Here is a 22,751-nt window from a genome sequence, read left to right as displayed (position 1 = left end):
TAAACCTGCTGTAACATCTAGGCCCAGAAATTCTCACATCACTGTAAACATCGTTTTAAATTGTCACAGTACCTGCTGTTGCGTATTGAAGACTAATGGCATATGGCCTTGAACAATTTTGAATTGCTCTGTGTTTATGTAATTTACCACACCTATTAACAACAGCTCTCGGTGTGGCTTACCACACATATTAATTGATATAAGACCAGTGCTAAAACAACAAAGTAAAATAGCAATAGAAATAATAAAATCAGTCGCTTCAACAAAAAGCCACCAAATGTCCTGGCAATTAACAAGGTTTCTACTTTGCAACTAAACACCATTAAGGTGTGTGTCAGGCAAAGGAGTGTGAGGAGGGAGTTTCAGGGATGAGAAGCTGCCACCATGCAGACCCTGTCACTGGTAACCACAAAGTTCTAGGTCTCAAGTGAATAATGTGGCAGCCAGGGTTTACATGCTGATTGACAGCTGAAATTGGAAGTGAGTGTTTTTAGCAACATAGAAGATCAGGCCGCCTGTGCAGTGGATGGATTTGACACTTTTAATAAGCTGGTTAGAAGACTTGCCTTCGTTCTATATCAGGCATCCCCAAACTTCGGCCCTCCAGATGTTTTGGACTACAATTCCCATCTTCCCCAACCACTGGTCCTGTTAGCTAGGGATCATGGGCCAAAACATCTGGAGGGCCGCAGTTTGGGGGTGCCTGTTCTATATAATCATCATCATCTGCTTTAAATGTGTTGTGAAATTGTACAGTACAGTATAGCTCTTCTTGAACTACTCCCAAAAATTCAACGTCTTACCCCACACCAGGACATCTTTCTAAACAGTTCTTATTACAGTAATAGCAAAAGAAATTCTAAATTGTTGCTTCAGATGGTCATGAGAGGGGTGTGTGAAAACATGTGGTTAATGAACTGATCATTAAATCAGTGTTTTTCAACCACTGTTCCGCGGCACACTAGTGTGCCGCGAGATGTTGCCTGGTGTGCCGTGGGAGAATTACTTTATATATAGTCAATATAGGCACAGAGTTAATTTTTTAAAAACATTTTCTAATGGTGGTGTGCCTCGTGATTTTTTTCATGAAACAAGTGTGCCTTTGCCCAAAAAAGGTTGAAAAACACTGCATTAAATAATCCAGAGCATGTGTTATAGCGGGTTTATTTTGCTCCATTGTAGACCTACTTCAGAAATATGAAAGAAGCACAGGGGCTGCTGTGTGTGTGTGTGTGTGTGCGCGCGCGCACATATAGACACTTTCAGACACTTCAGGCATTGCAGGGGATTGGACTAGATGACCCTTGGGGTCCTTTCCAACTCTACAATTCTGTGATACAGCTAATTCACACATGACATAGTCAGATCTAGGTCTAGATTAGAGTAAATTGAAGGGAATCCTTCGCTTGCAAATCTGCATTATGTGTACTGTGGAGTCAGACCATTGGTCTGGCTAGTTCAGTGCTGTCCAGGGTGTCCCAGCCTACCTGGGAGATTGAGCTCATGCAAAGCATCTGCTCTCCCACTGAGCTATGGTCGCTGCCTTTCTTACTTGCTGCAGTTGCTTACCCAATGTACAGTGAGTAGCAGTCATAGTCAGCTACTGTGCAATGTATGAACAGGCTGCTCTTAGGCTGCGTTAACATAGGTTTTACATTTTTCTTCCCCCCCCCCCCTTTCCTGCTGGGCGCCATTGCTCCAATTCTGTTTGTTGCCTTGGCTAATGGCCTGTGGTATTTACCTTGCTTCTGTAACAATGATGAGTCGCAGTTTTAAAATAACTGCCTGGGGCTTCCCTGAAAGAGGAACATTCTTTCACTTAATAAAATAAAACTTTAACGGCTCATTTTATGTCATGTACCCAAAAGTGCAATTCTGTGCATGTTTACACAGAAGTAAGTCCCTCTGTGTTCAGTGGCACTTACTTCCAAGTAAGTGTGTCTTGAATAGAAGTTCTAATCTAAATAATAAAGAGACTTGTGTAACACCTTTAACCTGGGGTCCAGTTCATCAGAAGCAAGTATAATCCCCATCTGGCAGGTATTTGGGAAGAATGTTGGAAGTTAAATGGCAACAGAATGCTACAACTATGGCCTGACAATTCTGTTGGAGCTCAGTAAGAAAGGCGACCCTTCCCAACAGTTGTAACTGGTAATGCCTTTAAATTCAGTTGCCTACCAGGACACACAACTTGGCTTAGGATGGCTGTAAAGGGAAATTCCAGTGTGAAATTGCTGGATTACATTTTCCAAGAAGTTCAGTTTTGAATAGAGATGATGGTTTCCTCTACCTTTACAGGTGTTAATATACCAAGAAATGGTAAGATGCTTGGGCCATCACCAATTACTGCCATTGTGAAAGGTCACTGTTTTAATGTTGCCTGCGTTTAGCTGTAGCCACAGACCATGCTACCATTGGCCACCTAGCTCCTACATCCCCCCCTACCTGCCAACTGAGGATTATGCATCCCACGAAAGCTTAAGCCAGACTTCACATGTTTTTCCCTCCTGGAAATAGGAGTCTCTAAATGTCAGTTGTTTGCCTGTATGATGTCTAGTGACTTTTGTGTCAGTCTGGAACTGGGTGCTTAGACTGCTGAGACTCATGGCCTAACCTACCTTGCAGGGATGTGGCAACAATAAAAGCGGGCAGAGAGGCATGTAAGCTGCTCTGGGTGATTTTAAGAAAAGGTTGGATAAAGAGGTGTAGAATCACGAACCATAGTTTGCATGATGTGAGTGTAATTTTACCCACTTCACTAAAAGATTCTATGAGTACTGAAAAGTCCTCTCACCCCACAGTGATCCTTTACTCTCAATTAACAATTAAAGGCTTGGGCAAACAAAAAAAATGTGTCTGGCGCTTAAAAGCAAAGATGGTGCCTGGAGTCCTTCTATAAATGGGGAACCACCCCTGAGAATACCTGTTTTTGTGCTGCTGCTGCTGCTGCTGCCACCCTCTGCACCTCCCTCCCTCGGAAGAGGCATCCAGAGAAGGGTCTCAGGATGATAAGGTTCATATGGGACGAGGTGGCCCCTGAAATATTGAGTCCCTGAGCAGCATAAAGCATTGTAGGTCAAAACCTGCACTTTGAGTTGAGTTGGGAAATTAATTCCGTGCAGTCCTGCCAGAACTCGACCCAAATCTTAGTTTAAATGGCAGCAGGGGGTTTGAGGACTCCAGAAGATTCTGCAGGATGCCTTGTTCTGGTGCCTGGCTTTAAGTGAGCCAATTCCTTGCAGCCTCTGTTCCTGCATCTACAAACTAGGGATAATGATTAGAATACGATTATCCTTGCTCATAAGCTAAGGATTGAGAAATGGGGTATGGGAAATACTTGGAATTGTTGCTCTTTAAACATTGCCGTTGTTGCTTGCCATTCCCAGAACCGGGCCGTTGGGAGACCCAAAGGGAAATTGGGCCCTGCTTCAGCCGTGAAGCTCGCGGCAAACCGGACAACTGCAGGAGCACGCCGGAGGAGGACGCGATGTCGCAAGTGCGAGGCCTGCCTGCGCACAGAGTGTGGCGAGTGTCACTTCTGCAAGGACATGAAGAAGTTTGGTGGGCCTGGCAGGATGAAGCAGTCATGCATTATGAGGCAGTGCATTGCGGTAAGCCTATTGCCTGATCGTCTTGTGCAATGATTGAGAATCACCTTTGGGTGACAAGCCTGGAAATGTTTTGGCAAAATTGGTGCTCACAGACCACAAATGATGAAGCTAGGAGGCAGGCTAGTACAAATGCAGGGAAATTGTTGTTGTTGTTATTTACATAATAAAATTTTTACAGATTTTTAAAAAGTGCTAGAAATAGAAAAAATAGTTAAAAACAATTAAATAGTGATAGAATTAGAACTATCCTTATCTATCTATTAAAACCATACAAATAACAATTAAAATGCACCACACCAGCCCTTTCATTAGAAGCAATCAGTTCCCAAAACCTCTTGGAACAAAAAAGTCTTCACCTCTTGGCAGGACGACAAGAAGGAGGAAGCCAGTCTGCCTTCTTCAGGGAGGGGTTCCAGAGTCTGGAGCAGTCACCAAGAAGGCCCTCTCCCACGTCCCCACCAAGTGTGCCTATTCAGGTGGCCCAGGGCAGGTTCATATGGGGAAAGATGGACCCTCAGATAACCTGGACCTAAGCTGTATAAGGGCTTTATAGGTCAAAAGCAGCATTTTGAATTGTGCTGGGAAACAGACCTGTAGCCATGGGAGCTGTTGTAGCAAGTGAGTTATGTGCTTACTGTATATATATTATTATTTATTTATTATTATTTATTATTTAATTATTTATTACATTTTTACATTTTTTTAAAAAACTACTTTCCTAACATGTCTGAGTTTGCGCCGAGTGTTCTGTTGTAGAACTTGAATTTCCTCACTGGAGAAAGGCAAAGACCTGTTACCGGGATTTCTAGGTTTCTTGATTGCAAAGCATAGAAACATAGGAAGCTGCCACAGAGCATGCCTTGATCCACATAGCTCAGCTCTGTCTACCCTGACTAGCAGTGTCTCTCCAGGGCTTCAGGTAGAGGCACCCCCAGCCCTAACTGGAGATTCCAGGGACCTCTTGCATGCAAAACAGGTGCTCTACCACTGAACTGCAGCCCCTTCCCCTTAAATGTGTTCCAATGAACAGAGCAATGGCGTTACACCTCTGGGTACAAATTCTGTTCAGCCATGGACTCTCTGGATCGACTTGTCCTGTGTTGCCCCTCTATAAAGCCATAACAATAATAGCTTGTTCCCTCCTTATTAGGATAGTAGGGTGGGGGTCTCATTAAATGAGAGGTTGCACTGAAAGCAGTGTTTCTCAAACTTTGTTCCCCAGCTGTTGTTAGACTACAAGTCCCATTATCCCTAGCTAGCAGGTCAGGGTTGATGGGAGTGGAGCTGGACAATACCTGGTTTTCAACATCATGACATAGCAGCAGCTACAGCTCGGCTGCTTCTTCCTCCCCATGTACAGTTCCCTATCCCTGCTGAAGAGCACAATCTTGCTGGTGAAATCTCCTGGGCATTTGTTAGGGGCTGTCTTGAGGAGACAAGTGCCTGTTTATATCAATGGTGCTTGCCCAAGGGTGAGTTCCAGTGGCTCCTTTGAAGCAATATCACGACTGTTGTGCAAATCTGCCTTACCTTTGTGTTCTGTTCTTCTTGAATAATCCCAGTCTTTAAAGCTACTTGTCTCTCTAGTGAGGGATTTCAGTCCATGTTCCATTATCTGATGTAGGATTTTATTCATGTGAATTACCTTCTAAAAGCATCTGCTTTTCAGAACTCTCCAAGCCTTAGAATCAGCTTACAGAAAAGGGGTGATTTATAATCCTTTCTTTTAATCATTATTGCTTTTCCACTGACAGCGCCTTTGTTTCTTTCTCTCCCCACTCCCTTTTTTCATAAGACTTGTAGCAGATTGCAGCAGCCCCTGTTTGCATTTGTGTCTCCATTATGTAAGGGCAATTAAGTGACCTTCAGCACCTGAGTTGCTGGGCACAGGGATGTTGCAGAAAGCAGAAGAAATGTAGAGTCTTGTGCAGAACCTGGGAATGGTCACATCCCTGAATGCTAGGAATCCTTAACTGACATCCTTGGATTATAACTAAGGCTGCAGCCTTGAATTAATTTTACAGCGTAGTCTTATAGATGCCTACTCAGAAGAAAGTCTCATTGAACTTCCTGGGGCTTATTCCCAGGTAAGGGGTTATAGGATTGGAGGCTAAAAAGGTCTTCCCTATTAAAAATAATATTTATTAAAAATGCAAATGCTACCCACTATCCTAAAATAGGCCACTGTAATCTGAGTGGTCTATTTTCATAATCTTAAAGAATGAAAGTAAATTGTATTATTCTGGACAGTGTTACACTTTCGTGTATAGGCAGCCCCTTGTTTACACGCCTTCAATACGGGCATGACCATGCATATACATGCATTGTTCAGAAACCGGAAGTGACCTGGAAATGGCATAAAGACATCACTGAAAGGGTAGAGTGTTTGCAGGTCTTTTCAATTATATGTGATTTCACCGACGCTTACAGTGCCGTGGAGCATAACCCCTGCGTAAACTGGGTGCTGCCTGTACTTAAAGAAAAAATGATAATTTTAGAAAGAGAGGCATTATCCCCCTCTTCTCCACCAAAGGAGGCATGCCTCTTCAAGTATGTTGCTTAATTCACTGGCTCATATTTCTGCAATTAAAAGAGCTGGTGTGGTGTAGCAGTTAGACAGTGGAACTAGGACCAGGGATGCCCACTTTAGGAATCCCCTCACGGTGTGATCTTGGGTCAGGCTAACCCAGCCTAACAGGGTTGTTGTGAGGATAAATTGGGATGGATGGGAAGAAGAGAATTGTGCTTGCACCCTTAAACTCTGAATGGAAGGTGGCATATGAACGTAGTTAACACACCTAATTATAGCCTGTACTTTCCAGTTAGATTATGTCTTTAGAAAGCATTATTATTATTATTATTATTATTATTATTATTATTATTATTATTATTTGTACCCTGCCCATCTGGCTGAGTCTTCCCAGCCACTCTGGGTGGCTCCCAATCGAATATTAAAACAATACAGCATTAAATATTAAAAACTTCCCTGCCTTCAGGGCTCCCTTCAGATGTCTTTTTAAAATAGGATAGCTGCTTATTTCCTTGACATCTGTTGGAAGGGCGTTCCACAGGGTGGGTGCCACTACCGAGAAGGCCCTCTGTCTGGTTCCCTGTAACCTCACTATCTTGATTTCTTTTAAAAACCCAGAGCCATAAGAATACGTTTTTAACATAACTGAGCAATATTTATTTATTTTTATTTGAACGATTTATATACTGCTTAACTACCATCTTCTCTAACCAGTGTACAGAAAATACAATTTGGAAAAGGTAAAAACAGTTTAAAACTACAAAATCATACTTCAGTTAAAATGTCTGCTAGAGTAAGGAAAAAAAACTTCAGTAGGCACTGTAATATATATGAAACAATCTTGAAACCATCTAAAAAAAGTTTGTACCATCCAATAATAATGGTAAAGCTGAGTGTTTATTTGGCACATATTAATAGAGTGCCTGTCTTGGCCGTAGCTGCAATAGCAGCCCTTTTGGGTGGGTCAGTATTAGCATCACCAGACAGGGAGCTGAGGCTGAGAGGCGATGGCTTGCCAAAGGCAACCTAGCAAGCTTGCAGCCGAGCAACTGTGCTCTTGGCTGCCACACTCTGCACCAGCTCTCAATGAATTATTTTTGAACCGCTTTTGTGTAAAACAGTCAAAGTGACTTACAAACGACAAACAAATGGAAGAGAAAACCAGGCGAAACAAAATACTAAAGTAGTAGCATTAAATAATCATCTTGAAATGACAAATGAAGAGCAGCAGACATAAAGTTCCTTAAAACCAACAGATCGGTCTGAAATGTTTTGAAACATGAGCGCAAGATGATCACCCATCCAGCCAATGATTGAAGTTTCCAAACTTCCACAGGTGACACATTTGCAGCAGGTTAACTATTATTTTATTATCTATTGAATATTATCTATTGAATTTATTATCTGTTGAATCTTGCCCAGGGCAACCCAAAGCAACTCGCAACTGGACAGACAGACCAAAAAATCCTCCTAGATACATTAAAACCAAGAGAAAAAGATAAATATATATAAAACATTCACCTACTTCTAAAAGGCCATAGACACTTAGAGGCCAAAGGACTGGTCATAGAGGAACATTTCACCAGGTGCCTAAAGAACATTCCATAAGCGGGGAGCCACTGCAGAAAAGGCCCGTTCTCGTGTCGCCACCCTCCAAAACTCTCATGGAAGAGGCACACAAAGAAGGGCCTCAGGTGATGATTGCAGGGTCTGGGTCGGTTCGTATGGGTAGAGGTGGTCCTTGAGCTTCTTTAAGAGCCCACTTAATGGTTTTGGCCTTTGGAACATGCTATGGCAACAGATTTCATAGACTGGAAGTCCCTCCCAAGAGAAGCTAGACAGGCTTGCTGTCCTTGCTGTCCTTCTGCCAGCAGGTGAAGGCATTCATGTTACAACATGAATGGGGAAACGGTTGCTTTTAATGAAGGGGCTGGTGTCATGCTGTTTTCATTATAATGATTGGTATGGCTTTCATAGATTTTATATATGTTTATAGTTTTACGTTGATCAATGTTTAATTGCTTTTTAATTATTTTTTCTATGTTATGTCTGATTTTCATTTTTATATCTAGCTTGTGTCCCATTAAGGAAAAAGGCGGGGTATAAATAAACATAATAATACTTAACTGTTGTATGTGAAGCCCTTCTGCTTCGCTTGCTTTAAACTGCCCTCCAGGACTGGAGTGATCTCTTTTATTGATTGTCAATCAGCTCTCATTTCTTGAGATCTTTCTTCCAGGATGTCCATTGTCATAGCAAGGGCAGACACAAGAGGCAGGGTGCCTCAGTTGGGACCCCTAACTCGGGCTACAGAAGCAATTGGAGCAGAATCATAGAACTGTATAAGCATAGAGTTGGAATTGTAAGGTACCCCATGGGTCATCTATTCCAACCCCCTGCAATGCAGGAAGAACTTTCTTTCAAACAGTTGCTTTCCAGAACAGCCAACTTTAAGTTGCTCAGAACACTGGCCCAACACAGAGCCTAAGTGAGCCCCCCCCCCAAGCTCTGAGCTGGAAGCCAGGGTATGGGGACTAGTTTTTGCAACAGTGGAATCTCTTTCCTCAGCAGGAGGCGCAGAGCTTGCCATGCTTTCCTGGTCTCATTTCAGAGGTTGGGGACACCCCAAATTTGCCAGCCCCTCTTCCTCTTTGTGTGATGTTACGATAACGCCTTGGGAAGACATAGAATCACAGAATCAGAAACATGTTGGGCTTCTCAGGCCTTTACAAGAACCAGCCACAGAAAGTGCTGCGGCCTGAGAGGATGGGGAGGTTTCGCAGATGTCTTTTGCTGATAAGTTGCTGCCTGTTTCCTGATCTCTACTCCTTTCCTCCTGTTTGTGTGTGTGTGTTTAGCCAGTGCTGCCCCACACGGCCGTGTGCCTGGTGTGTGGGGAAGCAGGGAAAGAAGATACGGTGGAGGAGGAGGAGGGCAAGTTCAACCTCATGCTCATGGAGTGTTCCATCTGCAATGAAATCATACACCCAGGATGCCTCAAGGTAAGGGCTCTCTGAGGTGGGGTCCAGAAGCTGCATCAAAACAGGCCTTTGTCATGTTTTTTGCAAAATGATGGCATGTTTGGCAGTCCTTTCCTTTTACCCGCAGCCACCACAGCCTACAACCTGCCCGACCACTCGCAGCTCAGTAGCCCACGGCTCTTTGTTGCCTGAAGCCAAAAGACCAGTAGGGCCCAGGGGAAGCCAGATTACCCTCCTGCTTCTGCAGTCCTGAGCCAACAGCAAAAAGCAGAATTCTGAACACACAAGTAATGGATAGAATTCTCTGCCACAAGATGTGGTGGTGGGCACTGGTGCCGGTGGATTTAAAATAAGATTGAACAAATGTATGGTGGTGCTGGAGGAGGAGACTATCAGCCATGATTAAATGGAACCTCCATGTTCGGGAGCAGTGTACCAGGTGCTAGGGACATCCAGTGGAGCATTGCTTTGCCCTTTCTGAAGACTATCTCATTGGCCATTCTGGAGATGCCGAGACTTGATGGACCTTTGTCTCTGATCCAGCAGTGCTCTTTTAATATTCAGGAGTTCTCTGGCATTCTCTTCTCTGCCCAAAGGGCTCTGTCTGCTATGGTGCATAAAATTTCAGATTCTTGGATCTGATGCCTGAAAACACTAAAGGGGAAAATGCCATGTCAGCAGACCCAGACCCAGACAGGCAGGCTTATGGCAGGGTTCTGGGCCAGCCTGCCTGTAATTATGCTTGCTTGCAATTGCCCCCATATGATGAATGCCTGGAACGTCACTGCAAGAGGGTGGTGGCGCAAATTAGTTTCCCATTCAGACTGGGGTATAAAGAATAAAATTGTTGTTATTTGTTAGGCCCAAGGAAGAATTTCCCAGTTGCATTTCTTGGATCTGTTGTATGCTCCAACCCTCCCTTGCTAGCCTTGTTATCCTCTCCCATAATATTAGTTTGGGAAGCCTTTCTTTTCTTCATTGTGAAGACCTCTTGATATGGTTTATAGACTAGACTTTAGAATCCAGGAAAATCCCCATGTGGGTGTAGAAGTAAGATTTTCAGAGACTGGGGAGATGGGCAAGATTTATTTGTGCTTGCGCTAGATGAAGCAGAATAAATTGGATGAAAGATTCAAAATGTAGTTGACTGGCATAAATTGTAAACTATCAACACATTTTCAAAGAGCATTTTGTTTAAAAACGCCAAGCCCTGCCTGCCTGTATATTGGGAGCTGATCTGTAGCCTCCTGTTCTGTGTCTTTTTCCTCCCAGGTGCGGGAATCAGACGGCCTCGTCAACGAAGAGCTGCCCAACTGCTGGGAATGCCCAAAGTGCAACCACGCTGGCAAAACTGGGAAAGTGAGTTTCACTGGAATTAATTGTGTTTGCTGGGAGGGAGCTGTGCTTTTTCCTTCCTCTTTTTTTTTTTTAAACACACACGCTAAGTTGCTAATCTCACTGCTGAGTAGGAGTAGCTGCAAATGTGCCCAAGGCTTCTCCCTTTGCTTCACAATGCAGCAGGGAGATGACTCAGCGCAGGGAAGATATCTTGGGGAAAAGTTTTGTCTGCTACTACTAATCACTGAGCAACCCCAGAGAAGTTTCAAGAATCCCTCCCCCCAGATTATGTTCTCTGCTTTCTCCCACAAAAAATGAGAAACATTTGTGTGTGTGTAATATACAGTGGTACCTCTAGTTAAGAACTTAATTCATTCCCAAGGTCCATTCTTAACCTGAAACTGTTCTTAACCTGAAGCACCACTTTAGCTAATAGGGCCTCTTGCTGCCGCCGCGCCTCCGGAACACAATTTCTGTTCTCATCCTGAAGCAAAGTTCTTAACCTGAGGTACTATTTCTGGGTTAGCAGAGTTTGTAACCTGAAGCGTTTGTAACCTGAAGCGTTTGTAACATGAGGTACCACTGTAAATATAAAACCAGACACGCATTAAGGACAACTCTCTTCCCATTCCATATTAACCGCTGTGAAGATTTCAAGATTTGAAGATATAAACCTACTCTGACTTCTCTTTCTACTTTTAGTTTAGTTTTTGTAAAGAGACTAAATATAAAACCTTACTAACTATACATGTATCTCTGTGGTGTTTAAAATATATATTTTTCCCTATGGACTAATTTAACACACTTGATCCAGTCACTTCTGGCCAGAGGCAGACAAGGGGAAAGGAGGCGCAGGGTGTGTCTCTTTAACCCTTTCCGAATCCCAACCCTGTTAACTTCCCTTGTAGAGTTTTATATATAACTACAATTTCACCTTGTGCAAGGGGTTCAGTTCCAAGGGTTCCTCATACACTTAAACTGCCCTGTGCAAGCATCCTAACCCTTCCCACAGCTGGTGCACTGAGTGGGCCTTTCCTTGTAAGCAAAGGCAGAGAGCTTAAAAGCTCTTTTCACACCAGGAAAGTGTTGCGTGGATTTAATCTGTGCAATTTCAACTGTGCAATATTGAAATCACACAAATTAAATGTGTGTAAGATGTGATTGTACTGTTATTGCACTCTTAATGTGTCTTTCCCCCTCAACCCTTGAGGGCAGGAGCTAGCACAGGCATCCCCAAACTTCGGCCCTCCAGATTTTTGGACTACAATTCCCATCATCCCCAACCACTGGTCCTGTTAGCTAGGGATCATGGGAGTTGTAGGCTAAACATCTGGAGGGCCGCAGTTTGGGGATGCCTGAGCTAGCAGGTGGAGCCAACTGTTGCTGGCCCTTTATCTCTGGCTTGAGAACAGTGACTCCCTTTCTCTCTAGAGCAGTGTTTCTCAACCACTGTTCCGCGGCACACTAGTGTGCCGCGAGATGTTGCCTGGTGTGCCGTGGGAGAATTACTTTATATATAGTCAATATAGGCACAGAGTTAATTTTTTTAACATTTTCTAATGGTGGTGTGCCTCATGATTTTTTTCATGAAACAAGTGTGCCTTTGCCCAAAAAAGGTTGAGAAACACTGCTCTAGAGAGAGAGCTGAGAAGGTTCCCTCTGACTCAATAATAATGTGGGCACAGGCCCTTGGGAAGGAATCAGTAGGTTGAATTTCTGCTGCCACTTATAAGCTGTGATGCAGGGTGAAAAATTTACATTTCATAATATCATTAGTGACAGTAAATGGCTGCCAGTTGCAAATACAGTATTTGGTAAGCTTGGCAGTTTCAGTAATAATTAATATTTTTCAGCTGAACTATCCTTTTGCCTCTAAAGTTTTTACAAATATTCCAGTAAATTTCACTGGGTGTGAATGCCAGCAATCTTTTTAAAGCTTTGTTTACTAAGTGAAATCACTTTCTAGAGGCAGGGTGGGAAGCCTGTGCCCCCCCCCCCCGATAGTGCTGACCAGCAACTTCCATCCACACCTGGAAGCTCAGAGGTTTGCCGCCTTCCATTTTCCAGAAAACCCACATTACTACCTATAAGCCACGATGCAAAAGCATAAGATATAAAGTTTGTTTGTGTGCTTTGTCTCTCTGGCGTACAAGCAAAAGCGCGGACCAGGGTTCAAGTATGCGTCAAACCTGCCCGGCTCTCTGCTGAAAGAGCAGAAGATCAACCGAGAGAACAAAGAGGTTGTTCCAGATGCCACCAAGCGGAAAGTCGAGTGTGAGGAGCCCCCTCGGAAAAAGTCCGAGGACCACCCCAAGAAGTCTCCTGTTGACCCTCTTTTGAGGAGAAAGTCTGAGGAAGTCCACCCACGGCGGAAACGGAAATTTGAGAAGCCCCAAGAGCCTGCAATGAGGAAGCGGGTATGTGTTCTCTCTCTGTGGGGGGGGGGTGTTATTGGGCCTTTTTGGGGAGACCTTAGAGGTGGGAAATGGCCTTGTGAGTAAGGCCTTGTGGAAATGCTCCCAGCCTGCTTGCCCACCTACGTGGATCAACGCTAGCTTTTATGTGACATGTCGGAAACCTAATAATAATAAATAATAAATAATAAAATTTATTATTTATACCCCGCCCATCTGGCTGGGTTTCCCCAGCCACTCTGGGCGGCTTCCAACAGAACATTAAAATACACTAATTTCTTAAACATTAAAAGCCTCCCTAAACAGGGCTGCCTTCAGATGTCTTCTAAAAATCTGGTAGCTGTTTTCCTTTTTGACATCTGATGGGAGGGCGTTCCACAGGGCAGGCGCCACCACCGAGAAAGCCCTCTGCCTGGTTCCCTGCAACTTGGCTTCTCGCAATGAGGGAACCGCCAGAAGGCCCTCAGCGCTGGACCTCAGTGTCCGGGCAGAACGATGGGGGTGGAGACGCTCCTTTAGGTATACTGGACCGAGGCCGTTTAGGGCTTTAAAGGTCAGCACCAACACTTTGAACTGTGCTCAGAAACGTACTGGGAGCCAATGTAGATCTTTGAAGACCGGAGGTAACAGATTGGAATGGATCCCACACAACTGGACTAGACAGGACTCTAGCACTCTCCCGCCCCAGCCCTGTTCCCACGGTGGAGTCTACCTCTTCCCGAAGCTGAGCGACTTTATCTGCAAAAAACTTTGCAAAATCGTTGCAGGAGATCATGCGGCCCTTACTGGGAAGTTGCTGTCAGGCAGGTGTCGTGAGATAGCAAGCCCAAGTGCTGCAGCAAAAGCCACAATAATAAGGCTTGGTCTTTGAGCATTCAAACGCATGAGTGCTTCACTGGTGCTACCTTGTTGCAGTACTTACAACAGCCCTGTAAGGTAGGTCAGTATTCTCCATGTTGCAGAAGACGGGCCATTAGACAGAGTGGCTTTCTGAAGGCCACGGCAGAGGCAAGGAGACCAGCCAGGGTCTTCTGATTCAGTGATCCAGCCTCTTGGGCTGCAACCCTGGATGCATGCTTAACTTTCAGCTTCCTTCTCAGCGGACATGCTTAGGATCCAATGGTTAACCACTATCACTAATAATTATTTGACCTCTACCCTTTCCCTCTTTACTTTAACTATTTTATCATCATTTTTTTTAAAGGCAGTTGCATCTCATTTATAGCTCTGCTCTGGGTGATACTAATATTTGTACAACATGTTGCATAGATGTGGGGGAGATGTTGTATGAATGGTAATATGTTAAAAAACAATAACTATTTAAAAACAAAGTATGCAGTGCCTGCTCTCTTGTGCTTCAGGGGAAAGCAGGAAAGACTCTGGCTGTTGCCAACGGTCCATTCAGTTTCTAGAATTAGGGAGGCCCCCAAATGATAAACTTCCACTTTGTGATGTTCTTTGGAAGACAAGAGAGTGAAGAGGGATCTTAGGTCTGTGTTAGAGCGCAGGTATTGCATGTGAAAGGTCCAAGGTTCAGTACTCAGCACCTCCAGTTAAGAAGAAAAGAAATAATCAAATAACAAGTGATGGGAAAGGGACCCTGAAGAGGCACTGCCAGTCAGTGTAGACATCACTGAACTGGGATGCAATAGCTTCCTGCATTGCTAAGATTACAGCCCGTTCCTAAAACAAACCTCCTTTCCTGTCTCAGCCACTAGGTGGCACTTATGGGTCTTTTGAGACTGGTGTTGCAGTCCCAACTCAATGCGCATCTTTGGGGCTGGCAAGGTCACATTTTTTTTAGCGTGTTTTTCCTGGGTGTTCTGTGGACATGGCAAGGTGAAAAAGCCCTTCCCTACATCCTGCTTTGAGGATTTCACAAGAGATCAGAGGATACCATCCATCCTCTCAATCTCCCTCCACCATCCCATCCTTGGAGCTCTCATAAATGTTTCCCATTCCATTAACATCACCTTTTAACCATTCCTAAATACTGGGTCCTGGTGCAACCGAGTGGCAAAGATTTGTGATCTAGGAAACACTCTGTTCAAATGTCACCTCATCTGAAAACTCCTGAGGTAGCCTTGAGCAAGGCAGTGGTGATTTTAAGTGTCTTAACTAATAAGTGGGTATACACAATTTTAAAAAGCAGCCTTGCCCACAGGCTTATAGTCCGCTTCATTATCTCCTTGCATTTACACTGTGGGTATTGATATTCATACTATCCAATATTTTCAGCTATTTTTAAAATCTGTATTCTAAGAAAGAAAGAAATCATGTATTTTACACATGAATTGTAAAACCCTTGGACTGCTAAAAAAGCCAATGCAATTCTGGGCTGCATCAATAGGAGTATAGCATCTAGATCAAGGGAAGTAATAGTACCACTGTATTCTGCTTTGGTAAGACCTCACCTGGAGTACTGTGTCCAGTTCTGAGCACCACAGTTCAAGAAGGATACTGAAAAGCTGTCTAGAGGAGGGCAACCAAAATAGTCAAAGGCCTGGAAATGATGCCTTATGAGGAACGGCTTAGGGAGCTGGGTACGTTTAGCCTGGAGAAGAGAAGGTTAAGGGGTGATATGATAGCCATGTTCAAATATATAAAAGGATGTCATATAGAGGAGGGTGAAAGGTTGTTTTCTGCTGCTCCAGAGAAGCGGACACGGAGCAATGGATTCAAGCTACAAGAAAGAAGATTCCACCTAAACATTAGGAAGAACTTCCTGACAGTAAGAGCTGTTCAGCAGTGGAATTTGCTGCCAAGGAGTGTGGTGGAGTCTCCTTCTTTTGAGGTCTTTAAACGGAGGCTTGACGGCCATCTGTCAGGAATGCTTTGATGCTGTTTCATGCTTGGCAGTGGGTTGGACTGGATGGCCCTTGTGGTCTCTTCCAACTCTATGATTCTATTATATTCTATGCAGTTCTTCCTGCAGGTTACCTAAATCCCCTTGGATTCTATGGGAATTAAATAGTTCATTGGTGTACAGGATTGCAGTCCTTGGTCACTGAAATGTCCTACAGAAATGTTACGTACAGTGTGTGTGTGTGTGTGTGTGTGTGAGAGAGAGAGAGAGAGAGAGAGAGTGAGCTAAGTTGTCTATACTAAGTCTTGTCTCTTCTGCTCTCTCCCACCCCACAATCCCTTTCTGGCCACAGTTAAAACTAGGCAAAGAAGAGAAGCTGTTCAGGAAAAAGGTACTATATTAAATGGTGTAGATTTCTTCCATTACTTCACTCACCTATCCAGTGACTTACTTGTAACTATTCTGGAAATGGCAGGTTATGAATCTTAAATTGGGGGGGGGGCAGCTGGTGTGTCTTCTGCAGCTCTGCCTACACACCTGGAATCTTACGTTTGATTAATTATTGGTTCTTGCAACATGGAGATACGGTTAGCAATGAAATTCAATCCCCCTCCCTGTGAAAAAGAAAAGAAGGCCTGCTGTTTTACTCTGCCTATGTGAAAACCTCCCAGGCCTATGGTCAAATGTCAACCTGAGTTTAAAATATTGTGATTTGGATGCAGAATGCCCATCATATAGCTAATTTGTTGCGTGTCCTTCCTCCACATTAAGACCATGTTTTGGATGACATTTATAGTTAAGGGAATTTCTTGAGAATCTCAAGGCCCACCTGCACCACTGACTTAATGTTGCTGGAGCTGTAAAAGGTTGGGCTGTATAATACCAAACTGTAATTCCGAGGGCTTTTTGTGGGAAGTGCAGGTGATCTTTTTAAGGGCCCAAGCTTTCTTCACAAAGCTACAGTTGCCACTGAAAGGAAGGGCCCCATTGAAAGCAGTTTTAGTCTATATAGGGTTGAGGGATGCCCATTGCCTTTATACTGAGCCAAAACCTTCCCTTTCCAGAGGCGATCGTGGAAGGCCACAGACGACCGAACTGCCCTGGTCAAGCCTCTCAGGCGCTTCAAGCAGGAGCCTGAGGACGATCTCCCAGAGGAACCTCCGAAAAGCAAGGAGAGTGACCAGTCTCGCTCTAGCTCCCCTACGGCGGGGCCAAGCTCAGAGGGCACAGAGTCCCGAGACAAGAAGAAGTTCAAGATCCGGCGGAAAGCCCGCCTCCCCAACAAGGAGCTGAGCAAGGAGCTAAGTAAAGAGCTCAACCAGGAGATCCAGAAGACAGAGAACAGCCTTGCCAATGAGAACCACCAGCCCATCAAGTCTGAGCCAGAGAGTGAAAATGAGGAGCCCAAGCGGGTGCTGTGCCCCGAGCGGCCTCACCGTTTCAGCAAGGGCTTGAATGGAACCCCCCGAGAACTCCGGCACCAGCTCTTGTCGAGCCTCAGGAGCAGCACCCCCCGGGCAGCTGCCCGGCCTCCCCGCTCCCTCTCGCCCCCCAAGTGCATTCAGATGGAGCGTCACGTCATCCGGCCACCCCCCATCAGCCCACCCCCAGACTCACTCCCGCTGGATGATGGGGCAGCCCACGTCATGCAAAGGGAAGTCTGGATGGCTGTCTTCAGCTACCTCAGCCACAGCGAACTGTGTCTCTGCATGAGGGTTTGCAAGACCTGGAACAGATGGTAAGGAGCATCGGAGGGGTTTAAGTCTTGGTGGTGGGAAGGGAACGAGTTCTAGAGAGCAGGATTGCCAGGGCCATGGCATTTGGAAAAATAAAACTCAAGAAAAGATTCCAGTGCCACCTGCAGAATCCTGTAAATCTTGGCTTTGTTTAACAAAGGGGGGGGGGGTACTAGACCTCTTTATTTCTTTTAAAAGGTGCAGGTGAGATGCTGTGGTCATATTTCTAATGTCTGAGTTTGATGGGACACTGATAATGGCTTTGGAGGGGGTTTGGTTGGGTGTTCCAGGGAATTAACTTCCTGCTCACTTATTTCTTAAAATCCAGTGTGATTCAGTTTCTGGAACGTTGGCCAGAGTTTAACACACTGCTCAGCTGCAATAATTATCCAGGTATCCCTGAAAATATCATGGGCTCAATTCATGCAAGGTCCTGGATAGCCTGTGACCCTCTAGATTTTGCTGGACCACCTTTTCGCATTGTCCTTAACCAGTGCTTCCCTCCCCCCAAAAAATGTTTAGGGGTACTCTCATTTTCCTATTCATATTGAAATACTGCCCCTCAATGAGGCCAAACTTAGATTCACAAAATGTTTAGGGGTATGCGTACCCCCAGAAAAAAGCACTGTCCTTAACCATCAAGCACATTGACTGTCCGATAGGAGTTGGGAGTCCAACAAAATCTGGAAGGCCACAAGCTCCCAGCCCGTGTGTTAGGTGTTTACCACATGTTCAAGGAAGTCCAGGTATCTGTATCCACATCAACAAATGAATAATTCTCATCCTATTTATAAACTTCTTTCTGATGCAAAAGCCGAGCTGCTCATTGTAGGCTTCTGATTTCCCCTGGGTTTGTTTGAGGTTTTTAAAGAAATTGTGTAGGTCTCTTTGTCCCAAGTGTCAGACCAGCTTTCTTATGAAACCTTCTTCCTGATCTGCTTAGGTGCTGTGATAAAAGACTGTGGACCAAAATAGACCTAAACCACTGTAAATCCATCACCCCTCTCATGCTCAGTGGTATTATTAGGAGGCAGCCGGTCACGCTTGATCTAAGTGGGACAAACATATCGAAAAAGCAGCTGAGCTGGCTCATCAACCGGCTCCCAGGTAGGTCTGCAGTGGCTACAATGTGCCGAGGGAGTCACACACATCTGCTACCTTTTGTGGGAAAGAGGCCTAAATGAACACTATTCTCTTCTGCTCTACCTTGCTGAGGCCCAGAGATGGACATCACAGCCTCAAAGCCCAGTTAACTGCTTTCAATGTTGCAGATAGTAATACTGTCTGGTTTCCTGAGTGGCCACAGTCTGGCCCTGGTAGAACAGGCTGCACAGGAAATGTTGTGGCAGACCTCGGCAAGAGTGCAAGGCAGAGCCCGATAGGTAAAAGGTGGCTCATGACGAGGCCTACATTTGTTCCTCTTGAGAAACTGAGTTAGTTGTATGTTTTGTAGTGTACAAGGACATTTTAGTGTCCTAACGACCTGCCTCTAAGCTTGGCCATCATTTATGTTCACCTGCAATATTATTTCAGCTGTTAGTTTATTGCCCTCTGGAGAAAGGCACTAGGAATACTTTCCAAAGCAGAGCCTGTGGCCCTCCAGATATTCTTGGACTCAAGCTCCCATCAGCCATCATGGCCTGTGGTTTAAGTTGATGGAAGTTGTAGTCCAACAGCATCTAAAGCGGCACAGGTTCTTCATTGCTGCTTGTTATCCTTTTGGTTGTGTTAAGCAGGAAACTTTTCAGCTTCTAGCTGTAAAACTAGAATGCATCCCCCCTCCAACACTCCCCAAATAAATATTTGCTCAGTGTGCTGTGTGCTGACTTGCCTTTATCTTCCCCAGGTCTCCGAGATCTGCAATTGTCAGGGTGCTCATGGATTGCAGTGTCTGCTCTCTGCAGTTCTAGTTGTCCACTCCTCCGAACACTGGATGCACAGTGGGTGGAAGGCTTAAAAGATGCACAAATGAGAGATCTTTTGTCACCACCAACTGACAACAGGCCAGGTATATCCTCTCATTTGTGTCTGCTTTCTGAAGAGGGACAGCTTCCTTTGTATTTGGGCCAACACGCAGAATAAAAAACATAAATGTGGTAGTGGGTTAAGTGCAGGATTCAAATGCTTCCTGAGAATTCTAGGATTGCTTTTCAGCTATAGCAATTCTACTGATTGTGTCTCTGTGTACAGTATTATGTTCCTTTGTAAAATTCAGTTTTATGTACCCACTTACAGAAACCCATTTATCAAAAATCTCGTATTTGAGGCAGCTGTCTACATGCAGTTTTCTCATTTGGAAGTCTAGGGGCTTTTTGGAAATGCCTCTACTTCCATTGTATTTTAGGCATTTGTAATCTCATATAGCTCAGCCTGAAGTATCAAGTGGTTAGACAATTTAAATCTTTTTCTCTCCTTCCCCCTCCCCCCGGATCCTCGCTTCTTGTATAGGCCAAATTGACAACCGGAGCAAACTGCGCCACATCACAGAGCTGTGCCTGTCTGGCTTGGACATCACTGATGCTTCCCTGCGTTTGATTATCCGGCACATGCCTCTACTCTCCAAGCTCAACCTCAGTTACTGCAACCACATGACAGATCAGTCCATTAACCTGCTAACAGCTGTGGGAACCACTACACGGGACTCCCTAACAGAAGTTATTTTGCAAGGTATGAGATTAGGGATGGAGGGGTGCTAATGGACAGGTCAGATTCAGCTGCCTAATTTTAAGGACCCTCTGATGAAGGTTGAAATGCTGCCTTAAAGAGCAGAACAGCCCACTCATCATTTGATGTTCAGCTCCACATGCAGTCCCAGCACCGCCTCAACCTTGTGCTTCCTTTACACCAGACACCCCCAAACTGTGGCCCTCCAGATGTTTTGGCCTACAACTCCCATGATCCCTAGCTAACAGGACCAGTGGTTGGGGAAGATGGGAATTGTAGTCCAAAACATCTGGAGGGCCGAAGTTTGGGGGTGTCTGCTTTACACCATCGCTGGAGAATACGTGACCCACCAGATGTCAGCATGACCTGTGGTAATGGATGGTGAGAATGGGAATCCAAGAAAATGAGACAAGAGGTTTTCAAAGTGCCTAAGAAGTTTTTGCTTTTGCTAACACTCAACATTTATTAAGGGGAGATGGGAATCCTTCAGGGGCAATTCCTTTTTGTTGGAACAAGGGTTTGAGGGAGACTAGAGGCTATTTTCCAAAGTCTGTTGGGCATTAGCAACCACAACAAACCTATTTTGTGCAGTGGAGGACCTTCTCTCTCATTTTCTTGTACCCAGTGCCTTATTTTCATTATTCTGATTTTTGGGAGTTGGGATCCAGCAACATTTGGCACACCTTGCTATACACCTTTCTCTGTAATGGAAGCAGAGCCCACAGATAAGAATAGGGTGGAGAATGCCTTGTTTCCTTCAGTTCCTTTGTTGTGGGCCCTTGGCACATAATTTCAGATAGCTGAGACACCTTTTCTGACTTAAGGGCCACAGAATGAGGACAGGAAATGCCACCCAATAATCCTGTCACCAAAGGGAGATGTTTCTGGTAGTAAACAGTGTATGAGGTATTTTGTGGGAAACTTTTGTAAGCACTTTTGAGCCTTATAAAGTAGGTGAGTGTTCCAAGTAGGACTACCTTTCCTTCACTCGCTCCCCTCCTCACTGCTTCATGTTTTTGTTTATCTATCTATATGCTGTTCTGAATGTGGCTCCTGATTTAGAAGAGGAAGCAAGGCCAGAGCAGTACAATCGTACCCCGAAAGTCAAACACAATCCATTCTGGAAGTCTGTTCAACTTCCATAGCGCGGCTTCTGATTGGCTGCAGGAAGCCCCGTTGGACATTTGGCTTCCAAAAGAACGTTTGAAAACCGGAACAATCACTTCCAGTTTTAGATCGTTCAGGGGCCAGAACGCTCTACTCCCAAGGCATTTGGGAGCCGAGGTACGACTGTAGTCCATATGGATGCAACAGGTAGCTTCCTCAAAGGGCTTGGGCTGTGGCTGTGATTGGATTATTCAGTTGCAGCTCATGCAAAAACACATCCAAGCTTCATAACCCTAGCAAAGGCCTCTTTTAAGAGTTTAAGAATGGCTCACCTAAGCCAACCTTCCTCCCATTTTTTGTCTCCCCGACAGACTGCAATAAGGTGACAGACCAATGTCTCTCCTATTTCAAGCGGTGTGGAAGCATCTGCCGGATTGATCTGAGGTACTGCAAGCAAGTGACCAAGGAAGGTTGTGAGCAGTTCATCGCAGAGATGTCTGTGAGCATTCAGTTTAGTCAAGTGGAAGAGAAACTGCTGCAGAAGTTGAGTTAGTGTTTACTGGGGCAAGTTTGTAAATAACTAGGAGCTGGAAAAAGGACTCCAGGAGACCACAGAAGAATTTTGGGAGATGTGGAACATGCCAAGTTGGGGAACTGTTTGGACTGTACAGGAACATGTGGTGTTGAAACCGTCCACAAAGCGTTCTAGCCTGGATGGGACCTTTTGACACTTTTCCCAGGCTCTTTACATACCTTCCTCTGGTGACAGCAAAGGATTCATGCCTAGAAGAACACTGAGGAACACCTATTTATATACCACAGCTGGAGCATGTGTAAATTTTTAAAGCATTTTTGAAAATGTCAAAAGCAATGTTAATTCTGGGGTTATTAAGGTGGGCCATTACCTGTTTTTCTGCCTTTTGAACTTTTTTGTTACATCCAACGTTATGCAGAACTATTTTTGTACAAATTTGTTTAAAAAAGTTATTTATGCAGAGTTACTGAATGCATTGCAAGTGTTTGGTCAGTGGTTTCAAATTGCCAAGTTTTATCTTGAGATAGAGAATTTGAACTTCTTACCACTTAAATTACCTGCTGAGAGTTATACCCCAATTGGGATGGGGGAGTAGGTTAATCCTTTGAAATGAAAAAAGCATGTTTAATGGAAGTTTTATATACTGCTTTGTATAACACTGTAAGCATGTTGTGGAGAAAACAAGGTGTAAAATACAGATTAAGAACAAACAAGTTGCCAAGTTTCCCTGTATAAAAAAACATTTTCTCGACTGAAACTTCCAATTACAGCTGTGCAGATGGGAAGGCATTAAAATACTCTCATACTTGCTGTAAAAAGTCCATTTATATGACTTAAAATCAAACAGTTTCAGGGTTTGAGTGAGTTCTTGTTGTCCATATTTAACCTGGTTAATTTCTGATTGTCAAGAAGGGGGGATTTCAGTATTGATAAGTGCCATTGTTGTAAAGTGGTGGTGAAAACCCCCAACCTTCCTTCCCGATACAGTTTTACCTCTGTTGAATTTGTATAAATAATTGTACAAAAATG

The 22,751-nt window shown here is 44.4% G+C and overlaps 1 protein-coding gene across 4 annotated transcripts in view; it reads left to right on the top strand.

The window, feature by feature from the left end:
- Positions 1 to 22,435, top strand: part of KDM2B (lysine demethylase 2B) — a 91,289-nt gene extending 68,854 nt beyond the window's left edge. For 2 of the 4 annotated variants that reach the window (XM_088659412.1, XM_088659413.1), the window contains 10 exons: positions 3,387 to 3,611; positions 9,000 to 9,143; positions 10,395 to 10,481; positions 12,614 to 12,877; positions 16,033 to 16,071; positions 16,745 to 17,418; positions 18,360 to 18,523; positions 19,263 to 19,424; positions 19,865 to 20,083; positions 21,559 to 22,435. In XM_088659412.1, the coding sequence (XP_088515538.1) occupies positions 3,387 to 3,611; positions 9,000 to 9,143; positions 10,395 to 10,481; positions 12,614 to 12,877; positions 16,033 to 16,071; positions 16,745 to 17,418; positions 18,360 to 18,523; positions 19,263 to 19,424; positions 19,865 to 20,083; positions 21,559 to 21,740 (2,160 nt within the window). In that variant the 3' untranslated portion in view covers positions 21,741 to 22,435. Of the gene's footprint in view, positions 1 to 3,386; positions 3,612 to 8,999; positions 9,144 to 10,394; positions 10,483 to 12,605; positions 12,878 to 16,032; positions 16,072 to 16,744; positions 17,419 to 18,359; positions 18,524 to 19,262; positions 19,425 to 19,864; positions 20,084 to 21,558 lie in introns of all 4 variants that reach the window. The other 2 variants (XM_060269258.2, XM_060269259.2) reach the window with 1 other exon arrangement.
- Positions 22,436 to 22,751: the final 316 nt, after the last annotated feature.

The sequence above is a fragment of the Zootoca vivipara genome, chromosome 16 (assembly GCF_965207765.1).
Source record: "Zootoca vivipara chromosome 16, rZooViv2.hap1.1, whole genome shotgun sequence".
Classification (NCBI taxonomy): domain Eukaryota; kingdom Metazoa; phylum Chordata; class Lepidosauria; order Squamata; family Lacertidae; genus Zootoca; species Zootoca vivipara.
Note: the sequence above shows the minus strand (reverse complement) of the source record. Positions and strands in the feature narration are given on the sequence as shown.